The following is a 26,207-nucleotide window of genomic DNA, read 5'->3' as shown; positions in this document are numbered from 1 at the left end:
GCAGAGCTGAATACAGACAGCTAGTCTGATTTTTTGTTTGGGTACAGCTTTTGCTCCAGGGGCACTTCTGCATATCCCTAGAAGTTCATCAAAATCTCAGCCCTGCTGAATTAACCCACAGCCCAGCCTGACAGGTACTGATACTGTTCCTCTCTTGCGGCAGCAGTGATGAGAAAAAATTCCTTCACCCCATGGACAGCAGCAACATGCGTGTTTGGATGGAAGAGTTATAACCCAGGGACATCTGTCTCTCTGGGTGTGAGGTACAGCAACGTGGATCTTGCATAAACCAATGATTTCTGGAAGGCATAGAAACAGGCATTTATCTAGGACCACATCTCTCTCTCGAGGCACTCCTGCTGGTAGCTGCATTCAGACACTTGCCCTGCAGTACAACGGGAAGGCAGGAGCTCAAATTCCCCAGCTAGCTCTGCTTCAGTAATCATAACAAGTGTTCATTAGTGCCATCATCCTTATTCAGAGTGGTCAGCTGGGCATTACACTGTGCTCAAGTGGATCACCAGTCTTTGGTCTCTAGCTCTGACCTTGCAATTGACTGCAAGTCGGTGACATCATTCAGCGTCTCTGGAGGCTCACATGGGTGATGTGGCTGCCTTTTATTAAAAGTTGCTTCTTGGAATCTCTTACTGCAGATTGAAGGCATGATGTTGTCTTTCTTTTCCTTAGAAAGCTCACGCTGATGGTCTGTCTTTCAGCCACCCTTAGGGCTGCCACACATGACCTCATTTTGTTGTGTTTTTGTTTTTTTTTTTTTCTAAAGCCCATAGGCTGGGTATGACCTGCAAGTGCTCATGTGCCTGGGACATATTACAGAAATGTGGCACCCTCAAAAGACCTGCACCTGGGCAACACAGGAGATGCCTCTTGCACAAACCAGAGTCTTTGCACGTGTCATCACAGTCTCAAATCAAAGATACAGCTCACAAACCATACTCCCGACCAGACCCAAAAGCCACGTGATGTTTTCACCTTGCGTTATTGCTGTGCAGTGATAAGACACGTGTGAATTTGTGACCAGCTAAAAAAGCGTTGGAAAGACCTGTTCTGTCCCCAGGAAAGAACGGGCTCGTCAGCCCTGCACCAGGACTTTGCAGTGATGACATCAGCCAGGCTCTGAAGAGCTTTTTGGGATGATGTCACATGGTGCCTCTGCAAATCTGCAGTGCTGATGCTGGCCCTGGTTTAAAGGGTTAGCAGAAATGATGTCAGTCAAGGAGTGAGTCAGAGGCCCCAAAACTGGTGTTCGGTGCAAGGTCACCTACCTGGCTTCGGTTTCTCCTTCAGAATATCTCCCACAGGTCTTGCGTGGCATTTGCCAACCCTGAGCAAATGTTTCAGATAACGCAGGGCACTAAAAATGGACCTGGGAGCCAGAATCTCACCCTCCAGCTCCCTTTGGCTTGCAGCAAAGGTGCTGTCTGCCATCTACAGAGCCTTGCTGGGATGCCTTTCCTTCAGTTTTTCTTCTCTTCTGAGGACAACCATTCAAATGTGGAGGGTTGTTCCCACCACCTGGCTCGTGCTGCTGTTCCTCCAGCTGGCAGTGAGCTGAGCTGCATTTCACAGTGCATGAGCACTGCAGAAACCATTGTTTTGTCACCACGCTTTAGTTTCCCTTGCCCTTGCAGGGTTTGGGAGGGATCTGTTGCTGAGCCCTGACCAAAATGAATGAGTCCCTGAGCACCAGACTTGAATCCTTAAACCTCCATGAGCTGTCAGCACTGGCAGAGAAAGAAGGACCAGAGCCATGACCTGAGTGTGACCTCTGTCCATCATCTTCCTTCTCTCTATCACCTCTGAGTCCCTGAGAACTTCTGTCTTTGCATCATATACACTGGGGAAGCACTGCGCTGGGAAGGTGAACACAGCTGCCAACACACCACTAACTCACTCCACAGGCTGCATCAAATGCCTGCCATTTGTCTCCAGCTTCTCCCCAAAAAGGTTTTCTCCCTCCACATCGGTGGGTGGTCCAAGGCAAACAGCTGTTATGCTCAGAGGCTTGAGGAGCAATCCTTTCATCTCCCCCCTCTCCTCTGATTTCTGCCTGCTCTGCTCCCATAGGGTCTGGGATGCCTCATGCAAAAGACAATGTAAGGATCATGTTTCTGCTAGCCACTGTAAAAAGCAAACTTAGGTGGGACAGATTTCTGGGCTTAGCACTGAAAGACTGGCCCTCAACATCCTGAATACCACGTGCAATAATTCCTAACCTCATCCTTATAAGTAGTGCAATTTGACTGGGGAAAAGAACAGACCCAAAAGGATGGCAGGCAGTCATCTCTGCAGAGGCAACAGGAGCAGGACAGATGATGTGCTCCAGCCCAGCAGGTGCTGGAAAGGAACATGATGCTCCCATCTCCCAAACACCAGGAGTTTGTGGTGAAACAAGGCTGGGTCTGGCCAGCTGCAGGACCTGGCTGTGCTGTGCTGGCCATTTGGCCGTGCAGAGGAGGCTCCTGAAAGCAGCACTCCAGCTCACCTCCCTCCTTCTGTCTGCCTCTCATGCTCCCTCTCACATGCATGCTGTAGCTGTCTTGGGCTCTCTCACACAGTCTGTCTCTCAAGCACACACCTCTAACACAAACACAAAAGATATAGGATATATGTCTCTCACACATTGTATAGGAACCTGCTCCTTCACAGTGTCTCACACACGCTGTCTCTCTCCCTCACACCCATGCCTGCATGCACCTCTATTTCTACTGCCTCGTCTTCTTTCTGGCATTGGTGGGAGTTTGAAGGAACAAGGCTGTGTCTTATTCCCTCTGTTCACAGTATCTCACTCCCTGCTAGTCTGTACCATTTGTTTTGATGTATTACTACTACTTCCTTTGTTTAGGGCTCAGTTCCCTCCCCTCAAGGAGCAACACGAACTCTTATGGCTTAGCAAGAAACACGTCTCAGTTCCTAGGATTCACCAGACATGCCTTCATTTGCAGGTGCATGAGGGTTTTGCTTTAGAGCCAGGTCTGTTTGGCTGTATCAGAAAGCGATGCTCACAGCACGTGCCAGGTTCACATGCTTCAGCCTGAATGCCAGGTTAACCTAATGTGAAAACAAAGTACATGTAGCAAAGAACAGCTCTGAAAACCAAGTGTCAAACTGCAGTTCAGCTACCTGGTAGAAGAAATAACCCTCTTCCTCCTTACTCCAGGTGTGGATTATCACAATGGGTACCCATACGCAAATGGATCATCAAAACAATTCCTTAGTCTTCTGCTTCCTTTTCCTTCCAGCTCACCAGTCAGCATAGGGTATGTTATCGTTTCTACAGCCAGGTCTCTGTGAAAATAAGAATTTACATTTTAACGGTAGAGCTGTTCTAAGTGACAGAACCTCCTACGTTCTGGTTTGCACACATTGCCCCTTGTCCTGGCACTGGGCACCACCGAGAAGAGCCTGGCTCCATCCTCTTGGGTAGCATCCTTCAACTTATACACACTGATGAGATCCCCCTCGAGCTTCTCTTCTCCAGGTTGAACAGTCCCAGCTCTCTCAGCCTCTCCTCACAGGAAAGGTGCTTCAGTCCCTTCATCTTAGTGGCACTTCTTGTCCCTCATGTGCCTGAAAATGCTTCCCAGGATTATCTGCTCCATCACCTTCCCAGGGACTGAAGGCAGGCTGATTGACCTGTAGTTCCCTGGGTCCTCCTTTTTGCCCTTCTTGAGGATAGGAGTAATGTTTGCTTTCTTCCAGTCCCCAAGCACTTCTCCCAGTCACTGTGATTGTTTAAAGGTTATCAGGAGTGACCTCAAAAAGACATCAGCCAGCTCCTTTTGCTCTCCTGTGTGCATCCCGTCAGGGCCCATGGACTTATAAGCGTTCAGTTTGCTTAAATATTCTCTAACCTGATCCTCTTACACTTGAGTTACGTCTTCCTTGCTCCATATTGTCCCCTTGGTCTCCAGGGTCTGGCATTTCTGAAGGCCAGTCTTGCTTGCAAAGACTGAGATGAAAAAGGCGTTCAGTATCTCAGCCTTTTCCATGTCCTATATCACCAAAGCACATTCCACATTCAGCCCACATTTTCACAAGTATTCCTTTTACCACATATACTTTTGTATATTTTTGTCAGTTTTAAGGTTTTGGACAGCCATGGAGAACACACCTGGAGGCTTACCCAGAGATATTCAGCACTGTGTCCCATAGGCAAGTAGTACAGAGCACACCTACCATATGCTCAAGAAAGGATGAGAAGCTGACTGCAAACAAAGTCGTTAGCACATCTATCATAGATCTTCATCTCCCAGGATCAATTCCACAGGAACTTTCCTGGCTTAAGACCAATCTTGGTTCAGAAAGGGCTTTAGGTCATGGACATGCGTTTCATCTTCTTCTTGTTGATCTATTTTCACACACAAAAAAAATCCTGATTTCCTTATCTTTCCACTCCACCCACATACACCAGTGTCTTTCATTGTCAGCAGTCACTGACATCACAAGGCAAATTTTGCTGCTAGGAGAATTCCCCTGCCCCAGTGCCGTGGCTCTCCCTCTCTCATACGATCTGGCATACCTGGCCTCGGTCACAACACCTGGCAAGGTTCTGGTGACGGTAATCGTGAATCCTCTGGTGCCCAAGGTCTCCAGGACTGTCCTGACTTATATGGCTTTATTGACAAGAAGCCCAAGCTACATGCAGCTCTCTTTCCCATTCATTTGATTGCTGCCATGTACATTTAAGTTTTTTGTTTGTTTGTTTGTTTTCTATTAGAGCATCCCACTTCCCCTTTCAGTCCATGCCAAGTAGTTGCAAGGCCAGAGTTTTATTCAAGCACTTGCTGTGTCCTGGGAGAACTGTCAACAGCAGCTGCAGAAGCCCTGTTCTGAAACCATGAGTCTCACTGCTGCAATGCTGGGAAGCTTCAGATGCAGCTGTTTTTCCATCAGGTCTGTCAGATGATCTTAGCATCAGGCTAAGAGTTATCTAGCATTTCAGACTGCTGCAGCAGCCTTGCTGGATAGACCTTGATACAAGGCTGCCAGATGTTGAACAAGATGTGTAGAAATGTAGAAAAATGAATGTATTGGATCAGCATGAAGGTATATTTGTCGCAGCGTTCTGTCTCTGATGAACAGGGCATGAGCCTTCCCTGTTTTATTTTCCCTGATTCTGGTTATCATCAGTTTAAAGACTTCCAGACATCTGGTTAAAATGCCAATTGAATAAATTCACAGGAAAAAGAGAGAAAGAGAGAGAGAGAGAAGGAGAGAAAGAAAGAGAAAGAGAGAGAGAAAGAGAGAGAGAGAAAGAAAGAGAGAGAGAAAGAAAGAGAGAAAGAGAAAGAGAAAGAAAGAGAGAGAGAAAGAGAGAGAGAAAGAGAGAAAGAGAGAAAGAAAGAGAGAGAGAGAAAGAGAGAGAAAGAAAGAAAGAGAGAAAGAGAGAGAGAGAAAGAAAGAAAGAAAGAAAGAAAGAAAGAAAGAAAGAAAGAAAGAAAGAAAGAAAGAAAGAAAGAAAGACAAAGAGACAAAGACAGAAAGACAGAAAGACAGAAAGAAAGACAGAAAGACAGAAAGACAGAAAGACAGAAAGACAGAAAGACAGAAAGAAAGAAAGAAAGAAAGAAAGAAAGAAAGAGAAAAAGAAAGAAAGATATAAAGACATTACACTTTCAAATACATCTTTCTAACTTGGATATAATTCAATGGGCAGCCTATTAAAAAAGTGCAACCACATCTTTGCCCTATTCTAATATTCAAATACCCTTAGCCTCAGTTCCTTCTTTCTGTGCAAGACAAGATACTGGACTAGTTATACTTTTGTGCTGGCCTAATTCAGTTGTTATAACAGTACATTAGGTTACATTCATGCCATCGTACTTAGTGGTCACCACTGGAATCTTTGGAGTCTGGCTTCAGGGCTCCTGCAAGTGAAGCAAGAAAAAGTCCTGGTTAACCTATCCATGAACAAGCTGCTAAAAATACCAGAATCACATGGGATTAAGCTCTATGCAGAGATGTGTTTGTTTGTTTAATAGATCACTGCAACACAAGAGTCTGAGGGAGTCATTGAGATTTTCTTTCTCTGCCCAAAGCTACTCTCCAACTGAGCTATTATGTGTGGAGTCAAATTCTTCTCTGCCCTTCACTAGAGACTATAGGTGCTGAGTCTGACCCCTGCTTGCAAGAATTATTTCCTCTGCTTCGGTCAATTCTGAGGTGATGCCTCTGCTCAAGTCTGTTGGACTTCCTCTATGTTGTGCCCTTTGTAAAGAAATTCCAGCCTGTGGGTCTTGCCCAGACACTGCAGTAGGTTGTCTTTAGGACCAAAGCATGGAAGAAGCTGGTTACAGTTGAGAGAATTCAGTAAGGAAACAGGAGAGACCTGGGCACTTGATAGGACTGTCTGCAGGGAGAAGCACCTAATCCCTCATGGAAGTATTTTCCAGGGAAGCTTCCTGGTTCCGATGGGATGCCACCATGATAGAAGTGGCCTGCCCCTGCCTCCCCTACTGTACAATCAAGGCCATTACTAGAAGTGTCACAACTGGGGTAATTTCGGCAGCAAAGTAGTGACCTTGAAATTTATACTCTCCTGTGGAAAGACTCCCTAATATGCTGGACTGATCACTCCAAAGCCTGCTAGCAACAAGACCAATTGCATATTCCTCTGAGAGGGTACAGGTGTGTAGAGAGGTCGAGCTGGCAAAGGTGACCTCTTCAGAGGTCCCCTGCATACCAACAGTTGCAAGTTGGAGAGCTGTCATCTAAACCTCCTTCCCAGGCTGGCACAACAGGGCTGAAGAAAGCATTGCCCCATTTTCCATCAGGGATCTGGGTGGGGGTGAGCAGTGTCTCCACCATCCACAGAGAGAAACAGTGGCAGAGTAAGGAGAGGTGCAGACAGCACAGCTCTGGGATAACAACGACAATCCCTGTCACACTCTACCGCCAGCCTGGTGCCCTTTTCCACCATACCTTCAGCCCCAGGTAGACTGATTCTCTGAGAGGGTCAGGAAGGGCCCGTGACTCCTTCTTACAGAAGTGGGGTCTGCGTGACAGAGCACAGCTGCCACCGGCAGTAGTGGGTGACCAGGTGCATTTCAGGGCCTAGTGAAGGTCACTCAGGCCTCTGTTTATATGTGCTCTGTGTCCAGCCTTGCTTCTCACTTTTCTGAGCAGCTTGCTCCACCACAGCACCTCCAATGCCACTAAGAAGCACGACTGCCCTTTTCCTATTGCCACCGCCAATGCCTTTGGCAGCTCCTCACTTCTCCCCTCTGCCCCGATGGCACCATTCCATGTAACGGCCCTGAAAGGCCCTGAAAGGACTGCATCATTCTCATGGAGTATGGTAACAAAGCCCTGTAAAGCCTCTAATTAACCCTAATTATCTAATTCACCACTTCATCCTGGCAGCTCCTGCCACAAAGTGCTCAACAGACAGTGTCAAAAATACCAATTATCTCCCTGGCTGCCACTTGAGAAGCAGAGAGAAGGAGAAATGGGTGTCACAGGCAGGAAGCCTGGTGGATTACAATGACAGAGAGAGAAAATGTATTGCAGGGAAACTGAGGCAACAGATCTTTGCCCACCTTACGAGGAGGGGGTGAGAAGCTGGGATCTCATGCATCTTCTGGACCAGTGCCCAATCTGAGCAAAGCCCTGCATGAAGCCTGTTTTCATCCAGATAGTATGGGAATAAGCAGCCATTTTCCTTCAACTGAAGTCCTTCAAATACATGTACAGCCTTTTCAGCCTTTATAGCTTTAACCTGCTAGACTTAGCACCTCCTTGCCCTGATGAATTCACCTTATGACATAGCTTGGCTTGGCTTGGCCATTTTTGTTGGGCAGCTGCATCACTGTCCTGCAGCTCAAGACCTTGGCGGGACAGCGCGTGGGCCATTTCCAGCTGTTAGGAATCCCCAGTCACACCCTTAGAGCCACCTCTGGATAAACTCCAGCCATTTGAGTAGAATAAAGTCTAAGGAAATCCCCCTGCCTGTGCAAGCAGATGACAGTCAGCAGCTGGGGCTGGCTCATGCCTGTTTGCTCACAGGTCTGTGGGCAGCCCTGGCTCTTCCTCATTCTTCCTGCCTAGCTGTGCTTCTCCTTCTTTCAGCCACTTCACACCAGAGGTCCTCAGTTCCCCCTGTCCTTTCTCCAAGCTCCATCTTGTTATTCAGTTCCCATTTGTCCCTCGGTACTTATGGCAGTGCCTCCGCTGTCTTTGGAGCTGGAGCAAGACAAGCGGGACAAGGCACTGGGCCGGAAAATTGGGTTCAGAATTTGCAATGAATTCTTAATGATGCCCTTTCTGGCGACATATACAGCGAGATGGAGCTGAATGCTTTTCTTTTTTAAGTGTTTCTTATTTAAAAAATGATGAGGCTTTTGATCCATTTTCCACAGTAATGTTGGCTGGGCCCCTGCTTACTTCTGCCTTGCTCAGCAAGAGTCACAGGTCCTCGGACTCACTTTCAGTGATGCTCCTTCCTCCTTTGAAGATGTGTGCTATCAGTCCCTGACTAGTCTGGCAATTCTACTATAACAGGCATCATACAACCATGTTGTGAGAGACAGACCCTGTCCCAGGGAGCTCGATGAGGGAAGGGAGGACACAGCCTCTTGTTTCGTACTTGGGAAGCCAAGGAATGGAGCATCATTGTAAATATGTACGTGAAGCTTGGGTATTCAAGTGCTCCTTCCATCCTCCTTATCCCTTCACTCCTAAATCTTTCACTCATATTGTTCATGTTTGCTTTCTCTCTCTTTGTGCTTCTTCCACAGATGAGGAAGGAGATGTACAGGTTGTTCAGTGACACCCTCTGTTCCCCTGATAAGGGTGGGCATGGCCTGTGCAATTACCCTCCAAAATCCCTTTGGGCTCTATACAGATCTCACTCTGTCCTCCAGCTCTACAAGACCCACGGCTTTGTGTGTTAATTAAGAGCACACCCAAGACCTGGGTAGAGATGTGGGCCTGACTGTTCCCCAGACTGCAATGCTCTCCTCCCTCTGAGGAGACAATACATCAGCAGTGGGACAAATAGCAGCAGCGTGACCCTCATACCCTCATCTATTTCCTCACTGCCCTTCAGAGCTGTTGGTTTCGGGTTCCACTGGAGATGACATTGTTTGCAGGGGGCAGGTTCCTCATCATGCTCCCTTAGACCTTACCTGACCCTGAGGAGCCATGATTGCTCAGGGTGCCCAGGTGCTGGAGCTCCAGAGAACAGTTAGTCCCCAACCTGACCTGGCTATAACAGCCTGCAGGATGTGGATAGGAAATCAAGGCTCACAGAGGACGTTACCCTTGCAGGGAAACAGAATTCATCTGTCAGGCTGCAGTACCACCAGTGGTGCTCTTCCAGTCCAGACAGTCAGTCCAGGAGAGGGCAATATTGCCCACATGCCTATACATTTCACAACACATATGCACATGTGTACGCACACATGTACACAAAGGGATCCCAGCTGTTTGATATGATTTCCAGCAAAAGCTTCTGTGACTAAGTTAGCCCTTCCTGTGCTGCAGCAAATGATTGCGTGGATAAGTTACTGAACTTCATGGGGATGATAAAGAACTGAGACAGCAGGAACCAAGCACAAGACAACTCAGTATGTTTTTCCTGAGTCTGCAGCCAGCCTAGAACGTGGGTTTATAAAGCCGCAATGTTCTTCTCAGTGAGCTCACACTGGCCACCCAGCTGACTTCATCCATCACAGTCTCCTGCAGCCACTTCACTGCTCCCAACACAGCACTTGGGCCTTTCTCCCACCCTTTGATGCAGCTGCCGTGGTGCACCAAGCGGATTCAGGAGGCAGAGGTCACCGTGGTTTGCTGCAGGGACTGCATCAGTTGGACACAGTCGTATTCAGAGGCACTTGGGAGAACAACGCAGACTCTCAGAAGTTGCTGAAACCTCGTCCCTTTCCCAGAGGCACACAGACTCACACAGCCCTGTGGAGAGCAGAGGAATCCCAGGGTCTCTGGAGTCAGCCAAAGGCTACTTAAATACCAGTACTGCTTAACTCTTTCCTTTTGACCCAGAGGGCTGACTACTGGCCTTCAATGTGCCCCCCCCAACACAGAGATTCAACAATCTCTGCCTGGCTTCAGGACATTCGTGACTTCTCCAGCCCTGACAGTCTTTCCTTCCCAAAGCTTTCTGCTCCCCCCACACAGCAGCTGCAAATACATCTTGTCCTTTCTCATCCCTGTGGCAGAGCACCCAGACGAAATGCAGGGACTGTGGAGACAAAATTGAATTTAGCAACAAAACAAACAGCATGGGGGCACTCTACTGATCAGATTACACCAGTTTAAAAGTTGTGTATTAATTCCTCTCAAGGTTTGAGATTCCCTGTTTCTGACGGCCCATATCCCTCCACTGCAGAGATGCAGGTGTCAGGAATTCCTCTTTGACCCAAAGATCCAACTTTCCACCAAGCACTTGAAATTCTGATTAACCCCAGCAGAGCTCCTCTTTGTTATGCATTATTGTCCATCCCCTAGGGACGCAGAGCCCAGAACCATTCCTTCCTACACTCAGTCATCCTTCCCAGGACCAAGGAAGAACACATTAGACTGTAAAGCATCTGCCTGTAGTAGGCAGCTGCCCCCAAGGCTGCTCTAAAATCAATTCAAGCATTAATAAGAGTTGCCAGCTTCTGCGGCATATATATCCAGGAGCTGAAAGTCACTGTTGTGTCCATATTCACATTCACCTCCCCACCCCCGACTGCTTATTTCTGCCCTTTTCTACTCCAGGAACAGAGGCTATGAACAGCTAGTCCTAGCAGCTGCCTCCAGGAAGGAAGCTCAAAAGCCACTGTTAGACCTGTTTGATCGAAGCTGGACATGCAAGGGCAAAAGACATAAATCTCTGAGCCAGACAGCACTACCACTCTTGGAGAGACTAGAAATGAGAAAAAATCAGGAGCTGGAGAAGAGAGAAGACATTTAAGAGAATAGCTGCTATGTCACCATGAACAAATTGGCCTAATTATGTGTATAAATGCACCAATACACACAGATTTGCTAGCTGTATTCTTGCCTTGAAATATTGATGCTTAGGAAGAGCTGAGATCAGGATATCTGCTGGTGGATTAGGTTACAGATTGCTTAGTCACTACCCATGGCCAAATCACCTGGCTTGGAGTGAGTTTCTCTGGACAGCTCTGGAGCTTGGCAGAGGATGCCTCTTACCACCAGCTGAGGATTTGTGGTGTTGTTGATGGGTGAGGAAGCTCTGTCCTACACCCAGGCAGTGGTGTATGCATGCCTGGGATGGGATGTGAACTGGGTGCTGAGCAGTAGAGGACCAGCATCATGAGAGAACTGAGGACTCAGCAAAACTGAGGATGCATCCAAACGGTGCTCCACAATAAGGCAACTTCCAAGTGCAGAGAAAAGTGTATTAGTGGGGAGCAGATGTCCAGAATCCTTCTCCCACACCCTCACCCAGCTTTCTCAGTTTCCCCCTTACCCCGTTCCCTCCCATCCCATCCCACTTCCTGTGCAAGACAAGGCTGGGACAAACGGACTCAGAAGCAGCTTTTCATATTTTTTGTTTGTTGTTTTTTTGGATTTTTTGTTGCTTTTTTTTAAATAAGAAATTTATTGCAAATATAGAAATTGATTTTCTCCATACAGGAATCTCCGAGTTGAGGAAAAACGATTTCGTGCCATTCAGTTTTAAAACAGGAAAAGAAAGAAGAAAAAGAAAAGAGAGAGAGAAAGAAAAGGAAGAGAAAGAAAGAGAAATCCAAAAGAAGCAAAGAAAAAAATAAAAGAACAGAGAAAAGAACATAACTCCAACTCAAATGTGTCCATACACAACCGGGGGGGGTCACAGGGTTGTTGCGGAAAGAGGAACACCAAAGAGGCCACAAGGAGCCAGTCCCAGCAGCTGCCTCCGAGGCCCTTCTTTACATTCAAGGGGAGCCCCCCCCTTGGCTCTTTGCCCCCGCAGCTGCCCACCCCTTCCCACCCCCTCGCCCCAGGTGCTGTGCTTGTGGATGGACCAGCCGTACCAGCCCCGGTGGACCTTGCCTGACCCATCCGGCTCCTCCTTCCCCCCAGGGACAGGGGGAGAGCAGGCGGTGGGAGCAGACCACCGAAGAGCAAGGCCTCACAGTGGCGGTGGTGGTAACGGGGAGGCGAAGGCCAAGCCAAACGCGTGAGGATGGGGTGGACGAAAGGGGACCCGTGAGAGGGGGAAAGAGGAGAAGGGTTGAACGGGGTGGGTTAGAGCTGCCATGGCAGAGCTGCATGGGGAGAGGTATAGGGAGAGCTTCCCACAGCACGAGGCAGGGGAAGAAATGGGGAGGCAGATCAAGAAAGCCCCTCACAGCACAAGAGCAAAGTGGCTGGAGGGACAGGGTGCGTGTGTGTGTATGGGGGAGGCAACAGACCCCCCCCTCTGCCCCTTCTTTGGGGAAAAAAACCCAAACACCTGCCTGATCCAGGGTAGGGGAGAGGCAGCTGAGGTGGGGCAGGCTCCTCCAGCCCTATGAGAGACCCCGGCAGCCCGGTGGAGGGTGGCGCTCAGTGTCTGTCCCACACTGAGTCACCCCGAAGATGCTCCCTCCGGCTCAGGCGGTGGGACATCAGCAGCAGGCTGGCTCCTGCCCGCAAGAAGACGTGGCTCCATGAGTGCAGCTTGTGCTGAAGGAGGTGGTGGCTGTGGAAGAGGGGAGTTCTCCAGGTTCCCGGAGGCCGTGTGTGCTTCCAGACGCAGCCGAGCTCTCCGGTCAGCAACAAGCATGGCAAATGTGCTTTCGGGGCTGTGGCTCCAGCTCCTGCCCGTGTGGCAGCTGCCCGACCTGTAGCGCTGAGCTCTGCCCTACAGAGAGGGGCCACAGCTCATCATGAAGTCTGTCCATCTTTTCTCTTCAGGCATTGACTTACTCCCCACCTCCTCTCCCCCTATGCATTCAGTCCTTCCTCCCACTGGTCCTTTCTTTCTTATTCTTTCCTGTGTGTCCATCTCTTCCCCTGTTCCTTCCATCCTAACCCTCTTCTCTGTCCCCTCCCTCTCCCTGTTTCCTCCTAGCGCCCTCCCCATCCCTTGGTCCCTTCAGTACAGCAGACCCTCCTCATCCCTGCTGTCTCTGCCCCTTCTTTCTCTTCCTTGGCTCCTTTTTCCCTCCTGCATCTCCCCCTCCTTCCCCCAAGCCTTCCTGGCAGAGCCTCCTCCAGGAAGGCAGGCTGATTAGCATTGCAAACACACAGAAGCCTCCTCAGCCTGACATAAATCTTCATTTGTCAGTCATGAATATTTCACACCTGCCTCAGGAGGGATTTATTCAGCACGGAAGAGTGGGGAGCAGGCGAGGGGAACGTGGCACTGGAGCAGGAGCTGGGGCAGCACCCGCAGGGGTGGGGAAGGGCTCTGCACCACGGGAACAGCACACCTAGGGTCTCACGTTCATTCTTATGGGTGTGGGAATCCAGCACAGCTCCCCTGGGCCTGTTCTTGGGGGAAAGGGCAGGTCAGCGTCCCTTCTCATTCCTCACCCTCCGCTCTTCTCAGTGAGGCAAACTAAACCCTTGATTTTCCCTGTTGGGAGTCACCAACCCAGTAATAAAATGTGAAGGGGGCTGATCCTGGTTCTGCCCCATGGATTCACTTTGCCTTGGGAGAAGGCAGGGGTGAGCCGGCCATAGAGGGCTTAGAAACTTCAGGCTTCTCTTTGGGCCTTTTCCCACCATGGAGGTCTTAGAGTTGTCATCAGGCCCTGCCCTCTGCCAGGGCCACCCACAGGAGAGGAGGAGTAGGACAGACCTAACCCAGAGCCTCCTGCAACCAATGAGAGGAAGGTGGTGGGAGGTCTTCCAGCAACTGCACCAGGCTCCAAATCAAGCTTTTACTGTGACAGAGGTTTCTCTTCAGGTGAGGTAGTCCTTGCTCCCCCAAGAATGGCCTTGCTTGAAGATCTGGGGAAGGTGAAACCAGGGCAGATGGATGCCCATTTCTCTTATGAGATCTGTCTCCATGGACCTCACTCCTTTTTCTAAATAATTAGGAGAAATGATGACCACTAGAAAGAACAGGCCTTTGGTATATAACATATCCCCCTTCATACACGCAACCCTGAAAAGCAGCTAAGAGACCACATACAGGGCAAGGGGAAGGGGCACTGAAAAGAGGAGGGGGAGTTTTTTATGAGGCTGATTAGGTTGGGATCTCTTGCGGTTGTGTTCCCTCCCAAACTGGTAGGAGTCTCTCATAAAATCACATCGGGGATGAAGGAAAGGAGCACGGAAAACAGGGACAAGGATGGGTGAGACTTTGGGGAGGAGGTTAAATTCCAACAAACTGGCACATATACAACAGGTGTTTGCTCAGAAAAATACAGTAAAATCATCATGCAAATATAACGTTAAATCTGCTTTCCTCCAACAGGGCTGGCATCACTTCGTGAGCCCTCATCCCTGGGGAAGGAGCAGGACAAGGAAGAAGGGAGGAGGAAGGAAGGTGGGACACTGTTCCCCTTCCTTGCCCTCTTCCTCCCACAGAACAGTCCATCTTGTGCAAACTTCACCCACTGGTTTGGAGTGGGGGGCTACAATGGGGAGAGAAATGGCTTATCCCCCGCACCCAGCCTTACCCTACCACAGGCAAAAGAAGGGCTTGATGACACTTGTATTCCTGACCACTCTGCCTTGCTGGGGTGATGAGCAGAGGGAGCAGAAACCATTACAGGTTAAGGCTTCCCCCAAAAACCTATATGAGCAGAACTCATTACAAGACCATAAAGCAGAGGAGAAGCACAGGGAGGGAAGAGGTGGGGAGCGGAACAGGACTCCATCCCCCTGTGCCTGACATCCTCCTTTTCCCATCCAATTCTGTGCCCCAGCCATTAGTCTTTCCAGTTCGGACAGCCGCCACTCTGGAAGACCACTGGGCCTGTTCCACATGGCAGCTGGAGAGGTCTCTGCTGTGCCTAAGCACCTCTCACAGCATTTGCCCGCCTTGCTTTGCTGCATTGTCCCAACATGGAGGAAAACCCAGCAGCAGCGATGTCCTTCATCATTCTGCACACACACACCCCTTCTGCTGCGTTGCACTGACTCTTACAGGGTGGAGTCAGTACCACAGATACCTCTGGACTCAAAGCAAGATGATGCTCTGGCTGTGGGGAATGTGGCTGACAGTGAAGGAGGCTGCGGCTATGGGATCCAGAGCTGGCTTAGGATTGTTACTCTCAGCATCCCTACAAGGAAGGGATGCTAAGGATCTTCACAAGCTTAGACCTTGAGGTGTATCACTCTGATTTTTGCACACCAGGCTCTGCCTACTGCTTCTCCTCACTTTTAGAAGATGAAGCTATGTTACCTCCAGCGCTGAAACCAGCTGTCAGAGCTGGCAACACTATTACCTGACTGATAATGTGCAGGCAGCACATAAACAACTCCCAGAGAAGGTACTTCACACTCGTCCTTTTCCCAGGGCCCCCAAACACATTGGCACTCCAGAGGAGCACCTCAGAAAGGAAATAGCCACTTGGGAAAGGCCAACACAACACAGGCCCTCACTCTCATCCTGGTAGGTGTGAACGATAGCCAAGAGCGATTGGGGTGTGCAGCTCATGGAGAGGAAGCCCACAGTGCTGCATAAAAAATGCACTAAAGATGCACTCAGCAGGCAGCCACCCCTGCCTGACAAGGAAACTCTGGGAGAGAGGGTGCCACGATTGTGCTTTGTTGGGCTGCTCAGAAACAGGATGAAGTGGAGAGGGCAATATGCTCATTCCCAACACTGTGGCAGCTCTTCTATCCAAGGGAGAGAGGCTGGGACCTAGCAAGGAAAACTTGTGGTTTTTTTTGACAAGATGTTAAAGAGTCCCTAAGAAAAGTCTGTCACAGCTAACTGTGAGGAGGTGGAGGATTTAGGAGGTGGTAAGTTTGTTCTGACTCTTAAGTATTAAGGGCCTCTTAAGTATTCAGAAGAACACTGCTATCCAGAGGCTAGCATCCTCTATCCCAGCACACCATATGGCTGCACACACAAAGGGAGCTTCTCTTGGAACCAACCCTCCTGTGCTGCTCCCAGGCCCACTCTCACATCCCTTTTATTTCCTGTGCTTTTGCCTTCACCCTACGCTATCTCCTATTCATGCCAAAGTATCCATGGCCTATGCAAGTGGAAGCCTCTCGGTGTCTTTTCTATGAACCCAGTGCTTTCTAAGCAATAGAAACCCTATTTTTGCACTCAACTCTCCTGAGGAAAGCAAGGAGGATGTCTGATGTTCTTCTACCCTTCTCCCAACATGATGCAAGTCAGCTGGGAAGAACTGCAGAAGCTTCACATACAAGTTGTTCTGCTTAGCTCCTTTCCAGGTCCCTTCCTCATAGTAAGGGAGGTAAAACAGTGTACCAAACCTACTCCTCAGGTCAGCCTCAGCATGGGTGTGCGTGGTGGGAAATGGTAGGACCCATGACCTATGACTGACACCCATGAAGACATGGGAACCCTTTGCACCTCTGAAAGACTGGACCTTCATGACTCCTCATCTACATTTCCTTGAGGACCTGACTTGATGTGCAAAAGAGCACAGACATACCCCCTCAGTGACTGGCAGATAACTGGCTCTAAGCAGGCCTATCACTCCAGGATCACTGATGTTCAACAACAATAGCATGGTGGGAGAAGGGGAGAGGGGAGAGCAACAAGGTCACAGAGCCTGTTGTATGGCAAGTCTACCTCCTGTCCATCACACTCTCCTTCCTCTGAGGATGATGGAGGTTCCTGAAATATCTAGACAAAAAGTGCAAGCCTAGGGAGATGGGTAGGGAAGAGGAAAAGGAAAAGGAGTGAGAGAACTTCTTCCAACAAATCCCACCTAACTTGGAAGGGGACAGAAGAGAGAGAAAAGCCTTGACTGCCAAAGGATGGGGGGGGGGGGGGAACTAAGGTGACAGAAAATTTGGAAAAGTAGGTGTAAGAAGTGGGCAGAGAAGCTCTCTAAACCGAAGTTCTCCCCTCCCACTAAAATGAAAAATCATCTCTCAAGCAGCAAGAGGAACAGAAAGAGCAATAGTTCACAGCTGAGTTCCATGCCCGGTGAGTGTTCGTCCCTGCCCATCCCCTGCCACCACTGCCACCCCCTCCCAGTGCCACCCACCCGCACTCCAGTGTTGTTACCACAGTGTCAGAGCAGGACTCTCTTCCCAACCATCTGCAGGCAGAACAATGGTCCCCGTAACACAGTAGAGACAATTCGGCATATGTGTGTGTGTCTGTGTGTGTGAGAGTTTTTCTGTTGTTGTAAACTTTAAGAAACAATTCTGTCAGTTTTGTATTTGTCGGGAGTATTTTGTTGTTGGTTTATTTTTTCACAGTCAAGTGGCATTTTTTTTTCTGGTTGTTGGGGGGGGGGTGTCTTGTTTTGTATTGTTTCCTTGGAAAGAATAGGGGAGAGTCACAGCTTCTGCTGAGCAGAGACTCCTTTCCAGTAATCCAGGATGTCATGCAGATCCTCGTCCTTGGCAAACTGAACTTTCTTCCGCAGGGCATGCCCAGCCGCCATGTAAACCTCCTCCCTGTGGTGCTTCTTGTAAGGCCGGAATCGCTCCCAGATCTTGTGGGTGCTCTCCGATGAGTACTCAGGGCTGGAGGAGTAACCCGAGAAGTAGTGTCTGGGGGAGAGCTGGGAATATGTGGAGTCTCGCTTGGAGCGGGAGAGTGGCTTGAGGAACGACACGCGCTGGCTCAAGGTGTCAGCACTTTCCTCGTAGTACAGGGCCGGGAAGGAGTGTCGGTGCTCACTGCAGTGGTACGAAGGCTTGACCTCCAAGTGGTGGATGGCGCCCGGGGACACCAAGGGAAGACGATCCAAAGGGCTGTTGAGTGGGCTGCCCTTCTCAATGTATTTGGAGTCAGACTTGCTCAGTGGTGGGTGGTCAGGCACATCCAGGCTGAAGACCTTGGCGCTCTTGATGGAGCCACTGGAGGAGACGCTGCAGGTCTTTCTGGCCACAGCAGCATCAGCACTGAGCTGGCGCTGCAAAGGGTGGTGGGAGCTTTCCTTGTAGGGTGGGGAAAGAAAGCTGGGCCGCTCTAGCCCACCCGAGGAACTGGCAGGTATGGACTGGCACTCAAAGGCCATGTCTGAGTCTACGCCAGTCCCACCACCCAGGAAAGAGGCCGTGTCCAGCTTGAGGGCATCAATACAGTTGTTGATGATCTGGTTGACCTTGTCTACCTCCTTGGCAATAGTAGAGATCTCAGCAGCTGAGCCTTGCCCATTGTCAAGCTCCCTCAGGTCCTCATCCCGCTGGGTCCGTTCCAGACCATCCCCACCACCAGTCCGCACCTCAATGTAGTTGCCTTTAGTGGTGACTTTGGGGGTCTCCATACCAGCCTCCATTGACTTTGGTGGGGGCAACTTCTCCCCAATCATGGAAGGGATGGAGGACATCCGTGAGACAGGGATCACTGGTGGCTCACCCAGTTTCTGGGAAGGATGGACCATGGTACTGGTATCAATATCTGACCCATAACGCATTTCCAGGATGGTCTTTTTGACATTGAGGGACTTCTGTTTCTCTTCCTGCATCCTCCGCTTCCGCAGGCAGTAGTACACCACCCCCAGGACAATGACCATCCCAAAGAGGCAACCCAGGGTGGTCATGATATAGTGTGTGGTGGTGGAAGTACTGGAAATGGGGTCCTCCCTGCCTTTGCTCCTGGTTGCAAAGGTCAGGCAAGTGTGGTTGTAGCGCCTGTTGTTGCGGATGGAGGCCACACAGAAAGTGTAATCAGTGTGGGCCTTCAACTTGTTGACAGTGACGTATTCCTTCTTGCTCTTCAGTGTCGCAATGTCAGAAACGTAGCTGTTGTTGTATTGGACCAGCACATACATCTTACTGTAGGGCATGGGGATGGTTACCATCAGGATGGCTGAGGTGATGGTGACATCGTGGAGCTTGATGCTGGGACTGAAGGAGGAGTCGGTGGTGGAGGAGGCTGGAGGCTTGACGGAGAGGAAGTCCCCGGGGCTGATGGCTGAGCCCTCATCCAAGTCTCGCTGGGAGTCGGGGGTATAAGGGGTGGGGTTGACCCTGGAGAGGGAGGGGATGGTGCCACCTCTGCACATGGACTGGAAGATGGTGATGGCATTGCGGTTGTGGTGAGGCCGAGGTACCAGGAGCGGGTACCCGGCAAACTCCCGCGGCGTCTCGCACTGGAGCCGGTCATAGTTCTTGGTGACGTTGTTGAAGAGAGCCAGCCAGTTAAGAAAGCTGTAGAGGCTACAGTCACAGTTGAAGGGGTTGCCCGCCAGCTCACACACCATCAGATTGCTCAAGCTGGTGAAAGTGTTGCCTTCCAGGCGGCTGAGACGGTTCGACGACAGGTCAATGCTAATCAGGCTGGGGCACTCAGAGAAGGCAGTAGGGGTGACCAGCTCTATCAGGTTGTGCTGCACGAATAGGAACTGGAGCCGGGCCATGCCCCTCAACATGCCCTCTGTCAAATTTGTGAGTTTGTTGTAGCCCAGCTGCAAGACCTGGAGGTTTGTCTGGCCCATGAAAGCCCCATCCTCAATATAGGAGATCTCGTTCTTGGTCAGGTTCAGGTCGGTCAGGTTGCCGAAGCGGTTGAGGGAGGAGTACAGCACCACTTTGAGCTTATTCTCGTTCAGACGCAAGTCATGCACCGTGCTGTTGATGTGCTGGGGGATGGTCTCGTATGGGGGCTGGTTCTGGCTGCAGATGGCCAGCCACACATAACCTTTGTCCCCCTCGATCAGCCAGCAGTCAGCTCGCACAGTGCCGGGGGAAAACAAGCAGAGCAAGGCAGCTGCCCACAACCCCAGGCACATCATGGTCTGCAGTGGTGCCCTCATCAGGCCAAAAAAAAAAAAAAAAAAAAAAAGAAAAAAAAAGCAACAAAAAATACAAATTCCAGAACCACAGCAAAAGGAAAATTAGGGGCAGAGGAAAGAGAAAGGGGGGTAGTAAATAGGGGTTTAGCAACAGAAGTGCATGAGCACCCCAGTCCTATTGGGTGTCAACGCCATCATTTCTTCTTGCCCTCTGGGTCAAGCCAGGAGCACGGAGCAGGGAGGATACATGCAGTTTGCTTCCAGCACACCCAAAAGCTGCCACCAAGGATGAGTGGTCTGGAAGGGAACACTTTGTGCTTCTTTTCTAAACAGAAATTCAGACTGAGGACAGAGAATCTTCTTTGATGCTCATGAGCGACTGTCCCACTTCTTCCACTGTCCTCCCACCCACCCACCCCCCACCCACACCAAACCCACCCCAAAACAAACCCAAGCCCTCCCCCCTCTAGTCTTCCCCTGCCCCTCCACGGTGTGATTTGGAGGATAAGGCAGGGCTGCCTCCTCTGTCGCTCACGCTCCCTCAGTTCCTCCTCCTCCTCCTCTTCCTTCTCTCCTGGGTTCCCTCTGAGAAGCTTCAGAGCTTCAGATCAAACATGTCGAAAACAAAAATACAGAGAGGGAAAGAGCAAGCGCACATGAGAGAGATCCATCTGTCACTGGAATCTGGAAAAGAAAGCACACGGGAGACAAGAAGAGGCATCAGTTGGGGGATCTTTGCGATAAGAGTGTAGATGATGAGGTTTCGTGAGAAGAGGGAGATGGAGAAGAGACAGCACTGGGGGGGGGGGGGGGGGGTGCAGGCAAAGGAGGAGTGGGACCAGCTGCCTTGCTGATAAGCCTTTGAGAAGGGAACCCTCACGACATATAATTTTCTACTGGGGGTACGCAGAAGTGTACCTGAGCTCCGTTATGCAATGTAATCACAGCCAGGGACACGGGAGAAGGCAGCGGAGTGGGGGCAGGAGGGGAAGGGAAGAGAGGCTGGGAAACAAATGGCTGCTGTTGCGCTCAGCTCAAAACTGCTAGTGTAAACAAAGGCAAGCCCCAAACACAGCCAAAGCCAAGGATTTTCAGCTGCCTGAAAACCATGTACACAGAATGCATGAAGCAATGAAAATGCAAACGTGCCTCCACCCCACCCCCCCCCCCCAACAAAATTAAAAACAAAGCAAAGCACTTTTTAATTTGTTTCCTCCCCTCCTTGATGCAAGAGGGATAAATAATTCAAGCCACGTGTAACCACTTGTGCTCTAAACATTTTTCCTGCCTCTTGGTGCAGGGACAAGGCTGTTGAGGTGAGCCAGCCTGGTTGGAGCATGCAGGGGAGCAGGATGTAGGCAGCGTATCAAATACCAGCCCCCAGTTCTCCCACCCAGCAATCCCAGCAGTACCGAGCTGAAGGACGTCGCCCACCTACCCCACCAAAGTGACATTTGCCTTAATGCATCTCTGGGATCTGGGCAAGCTCCTGGTCCTGACTGGGAAGGGCAGCTTGGAGCACCCTTCCCTCTGGCCATGGCTTCAACCCTTCTCCCAGTGTGCTGAGACAGGAACCTGGCAGAAGCGCCCTCAAGCACCGTGGAGAAAATCATTTCATACAGCAAAGAAAATATGTGGGCACTGGACTTTTTTGTTTTAACTTTCATAGAAAATAATTTTATTAAAAAAAAAAAAAAGGGATTCTTAGTTGTGAAGAATAAACATCCCCTCTAGCGCCTTTTTTTGGGGGAGGGGAGGCTGCTCACTAAAGATACTGCTGAAGCTTTTGCCACAAAAGCTGAACCAATTTCTAGCATAGAGACACAAAGGGCAGAAGTAAAATGAAGGAAGATAAATGGAGGAGGAGTGAGTGAACCCTTGAGGAACAAGGCTTATGTCTGTGGAGAAATCTGAGCTGATTTGGGTCTGTGGAATTACCAGGCCAGCTGGATTAAGGGATCAGAGATAGTGTCACAGAGAAACACTTAAATATTCAATAATCTAAAAAGGAAAGCCAAGACAGAGAAGGGGAGGGGAAGAAGAGCTAGACCAATGGAAAAGATAAAGTCTCTGTTCCCCACGTCTTGTCGTCTGAGGCCACCAAACTCAGGCCGGTTGTGATTGTCATATGACGGCCTCCAGCTGCTGCCTCGTGTTCAGCTTTGCATCAGCCATCACTGAAGCAGAAGGCAGAGGTTTTTAGTCTGTTGCTTTGTTTCTCAGCCTTATAATCCAATGAGAAACAATTTCCTGACACTGCCTCCACAGATGCATCAGACAGGAGGCACAGCTGGCTCTCCACAGGCTGGCACCCACAGAGCTCTGCCATCCCTCAGGGTTAGTCCCCTCTCTTGTCCCACCTTTTCCCCAACCATCTTTGCCCCTTTGCCTTCCTATAATATTCCTCCACCTTGCCCAGTCTTCTCTGCAGAATAAATGAGCAGCAGATACTACCGTTCTTTTGGCACATCGGTACCCAAAGTATGTCCACCCCAGGAGAGGCCAGGGGCAACCCCTGAGCAAGTAGTGAAAAATTTAGCCTGGGTTTCTCTTGCTAGCATCCTTCTCTGAGCATTACCCTTTGGCTTTATCCTCTCCAACCCCCCCAAACCAATATCCAGCTACATACAGAAAGGTCCCAGTCCATTTGCTTTGACTCCATCTGGCAGCACAGGCTGTTCTAAATGCTGTACTAAAGTTGTTATTGCCTGCCGTGGCTTGCTCGTGGTGCACAGGGAGCAACACTGAGGCCATGACCACAATCCTCTGCAGCAGCCCCAGCAATCTCTGAGACACATCCCCATCCTGATCAGGTAGCACAGAGAAGGCTTGGAAGGAGAAATGTTCTAGAAGCCTGGAAAGGAAAGAGGTCGCTGGGTTCGGGGGTGGAAGGAAATGAAAGTGGTGTTTATCCTTGCTATGTGCCAAAAACGTAGGGACCATGCAGAGAAGTCCTGCTTCCCATCCACCTCCCACCTCTGCAACCTTGCCTCTGCTGCAGGCCAAAGAAAGGGCCAAAATGTTCCTTAAGTCAGATTCTGCAATCCTTTTAGGCCCCAATGGAGAGTGTCATACAAGAAACATGCAAGCCCTTACCATTCCCCCAGCAGCTCCTGTCTCCCCGCTATTGCACAGGTTTTAAGGGCCCTGATACCAACCCAAACTGGGGCCTCCCTGGTGGCTCCCGTGGGCCAGGACCCCATTTCAGCTCAGCCTGGGGCCTGCAGTCCCTGCCCCTGCAATTCTCAGGTATCCAGGTGGCACAGGGAGTGACATGGGAGTACAGACACTAGTTAGATAGCCGGGGACTAGGATAGGTTCAAATACAAACACTGAAACTGTGAACAGGGATGGTGTGGGGAATGAGGACAACTTGGGGGCCGGGGAGGGGTGCAGGGGTTGGATAGGCCATGACTGAGGGAAGATATGAGGCCTAGGATATCAGGATATGAGGGTATGGGGTCTAGGATATGAGGTCTAGGGGGCACGGTGTGAAAAAGCAACCAGAAAAGCCACACACAGCAGCAGTTTGGGCCTGCAATCCTGACCTTGCCAACCTTGTCCTCCTGGGGCCCAGTGCACTGAAAAAGCCAGCACTTAATTCTACCATTGCTTAAACGGTGCTAAGAGCCTCACATTAGAAATGTATGCATTAAAAACCTGCCAAACACTCTTGGCTCCCCTGGGGACACCCCGAAACCAGGCCAAGGCTCCTGCTGCTTTCCTCCACTTTGTGCTGAAGCTGGGAATCAGCCCTCCCAGCTCAGCATGCTGCCTGCTGCCGGGAGGCCTCGGGGTGCAAATGCCGCCTTTAAAATGCTCTCCTGTGTTGGCTTCAGAGCCCTTCTGAGATTTCTCTAACCGCTTTCCAGAAAAGGGAAGCCGCCTTTCCCAGTGTGCTTGGGGTTTGTTGCTTCACTTGAAGGAATTCTCCACGGCTGCCAGATAATTCCTGTAATACCTGCTGCCCTGCTGGCGTCACTGCAGCTGCTTCAAATTTCAGTCCTCCCATCAGCATGGCCAGAGGTGGTCCTTGCTTTTGCCCCTGGCTCTAGCAAAAGCAGTAGAAGGGATGATCCCATTTATTGCAGGAGTTACCATCAAATTACATGGCAACAAAGCTGTGGCTTTGCCTGGAGGCACCCCAGAAGCCCCGAGAAGGTTGGAACTAAGAGAAGTGGGAGCGGGAAGCCTGACGGCCTGTGGATTTGTGATAAATCCAAATGGAAGACATTTGTGAGAGAGAGGGAGAGGGAGAGAAAAAACATCTTCCACTGTAGCTTTTCTGATGTCCACCAAGGGTTGAGCTCACACAGCACTCCTATTTTTTCTTTTTTTAATGGGGCTCTGTGAAGGTTTCTTTCTCACTTTATAAAATCATAGAATCATAGAATGGTTTGGGTTGGAAGGGACCTTAAAGATCATTTAGCTCCAGCCCTGCTGCCATGGGCAGGGACACCTTCCACTAGATCAGGTTGCTCAAAGCCCTATCCAACCTGGCCTATGAAGAGAAAAGAAGAGAGACTTTCCCTCTTATCTATTTTATCCCACTATTTTCACAAAACACATGAGTTCTCAGCTTCTCTGAGATCCATACCACCATCACATTTGTTTGAAATTGGCCCTATAGGTTCAAAAAGTCTAGAGGACAGATGAGCTGATTTAGGCAAAAGCACAAAAAGAAAAAAAAAAAAAAGGCTACTGAGCCACAATGGAAACTTGTGCATTAAAAGGCATTTTCACATCACTGAGCAAAGCCATCACCTCTTACAGGGTCTGGACTTGTATCAATGGGTCCTGCTGAATGGTGGCCACTCAGTGCTAGAGTCTCTGCGACTTTTAGCAGAGTGCTGCTGCAAGAGAAATCTTGTGGTTCCACTCCAGGCTGGTTCATCTCACCATACAAACCCGCAGTCCCTGCTGGGAGAAAAATAATCCCTCCGAAAGCCGGGTTGTCCCTGCCGTGAGTCGGAGGAAGCTCGCAGACTCCAGCTGTCCCCATGATATGAGGAAGCCCAAAGCACTGGGAGCCCAGCAGGACACTGAGGGAAGGAAGCCCACAAAACCACACACCATCTAGGCTGCATGAAGGAAGGGCAGAGGACTGCCGAGGACATGCTGCTCATCCCTCCCATCCTTTGGCCAGTTTGGGGCACAGGAAGAGTTTGGGCAACCCAAAGCTACGTCCACCATACGCATGCAACCAGGCTCAAGCAAACCGAAGCCACCAATCCCAAATCTTTGCTAGGCCAAACAGCTTAAAAGCTAACCATGAACACATCAGCACGATGCTGGAGAGAGACCTCCCTGCGCTCCCATCGCGCCCTCCCAGCGGCGATTAGATGCCTAATTTGTTAGGCAGCAAGAAAGAGAGAATAGGAAAGCTCAGGGGAGGAAAATGAAGCAGCTCAGAAGCATGAAAGAAAAGAGAGAGCTTTAGAAGCGTAAATCTTATTTTAGAGCGATAAACACTGGCAGAAAGGTCTTTCATATGCCATTGCTTCCCTGGCAGGCCAGAGAGCCACCTTTGTTTTCCAAAGGGAGATGGTTACCTTTTATATTAATATGATTATTGAAGATTAAGGGGGATTTGCATCAAGCCAGTGCCACCCAGACAGCCTACAGCAGCAACCCGTGCAAGCACATGCATGGGGTTAGGCTCGGGGAACAGCCTTCTCCAAGCAATAAGAGGACATCAGGAGATTATAAATTCCATAAAAATATTAGCAGCAATGAAGCCACCCTCTACTGCTCTCGCTCCAGGGGAGAGGGGACATGGGAAACATCACTCCCCTTGGTGCCATTCAACGAGCCCAGACACCAGGCGGTGGAAGGGCGTAGGAATAATTCCTGCTGGCAATGGGCAGGGAGCGTGGGCTCCGTGTTTCTGTCCGCGCGGATCTGTCACGGGGAGCAAGACAGGCCGTATGGGTGTGTGTGTGTGTGCATGTGCTAGTGCATCCGTGTGCCTGTGTGTGAGTCACTGCGTGAGACGGTGGCATTGTCGGCTGCGGGGTGCGAGGCGGATGGGGGCTGCACGTGGAGGAGTCGCTGTAGGTGCTCAGGTGGGTGTGCAGGCTGGGTGTGTACGTGGGCTAATCGCTTTATGAAGCCGAGAGTGAGTGCTGGCTGCTGGGGGAAGGAATTGCCATGGGGAACCAGGCAAAGCGCTGCTCGGGAGGGTCTGTGCATGTGCGTGTGTTTGCATGAAGCAGGCACCGGCGAGAAGGGGGTGGGAGTGCTGGCTGTGCGTAAAGCGCCGCGAGGAGCGGGCTGGGAGCGTGGGGCGCGCGTGGGTGTGCGTGGATCACGGGGGACGAGCATTGTTGTGTGAGCGAGTACATGGCAGAAACGCTGCAGGAAAAGGGAGGGAAGCGCAAGTTCTGGATGTGTGTCCTGATG

The 26,207-nt window shown here is 50.3% G+C and overlaps 1 protein-coding gene and 3 long non-coding RNA genes across 4 annotated transcripts in view; 1 reads left to right on the top strand and 3 right to left on the bottom strand.

Moving 5' to 3' along the window:
• Nucleotides 1–329: 329 nt before the first annotated feature.
• Nucleotides 330–4,743, bottom strand: LOC106035771 (uncharacterized). Its single transcript, XR_001206966.3, has 3 exons — nucleotides 4,198–4,743; nucleotides 3,142–3,306; nucleotides 330–3,069 (listed from the first exon to the last, which is right to left on the bottom strand). It is a non-coding gene; the product is annotated as an uncharacterized lncRNA (long non-coding RNA).
• On the top strand, nucleotides 4,507–5,414 carry LOC136790797 (uncharacterized). The gene is made up of 2 exons (XR_010831398.1): nucleotides 4,507–4,606; nucleotides 4,739–5,414. It is a non-coding gene; the product is annotated as an uncharacterized lncRNA (long non-coding RNA).
• A 6,563-nt stretch (nucleotides 5,415–11,977) lies between these two features.
• ELFN2 (extracellular leucine rich repeat and fibronectin type III domain containing 2) lies at nucleotides 11,978–20,211 on the bottom strand. The gene has a single exon (XM_048048290.2). It carries the CDS (start codon nucleotides 19,824–19,826, stop codon nucleotides 17,400–17,402), a length of 2,427 nt encoding a protein of 808 aa, XP_047904247.1. The 5' UTR covers nucleotides 19,827–20,211; the 3' UTR covers nucleotides 11,978–17,399.
• Nucleotides 20,212–20,248: 37 nt separating this feature from the next.
• The window catches only part of LOC136790793 (uncharacterized), a 42,812-nt gene continuing 36,853 nt past the window's right edge, over nucleotides 20,249–26,207 (bottom strand). Inside the window, exon 3 of the long non-coding RNA XR_010831383.1 lies at nucleotides 20,249–20,489. This is a non-coding gene — a long non-coding RNA (uncharacterized lncRNA). The remainder of the gene's footprint in view (nucleotides 20,490–26,207) is intronic.

This window comes from Anser cygnoides, chromosome 1 (genome assembly GCF_040182565.1).
Source record: "Anser cygnoides isolate HZ-2024a breed goose chromosome 1, Taihu_goose_T2T_genome, whole genome shotgun sequence".
NCBI classification, from domain to species: Eukaryota; Metazoa; Chordata; class Aves; order Anseriformes; family Anatidae; genus Anser; species Anser cygnoides.
This window is presented reverse-complemented; position numbering and strand designations above follow the sequence as displayed.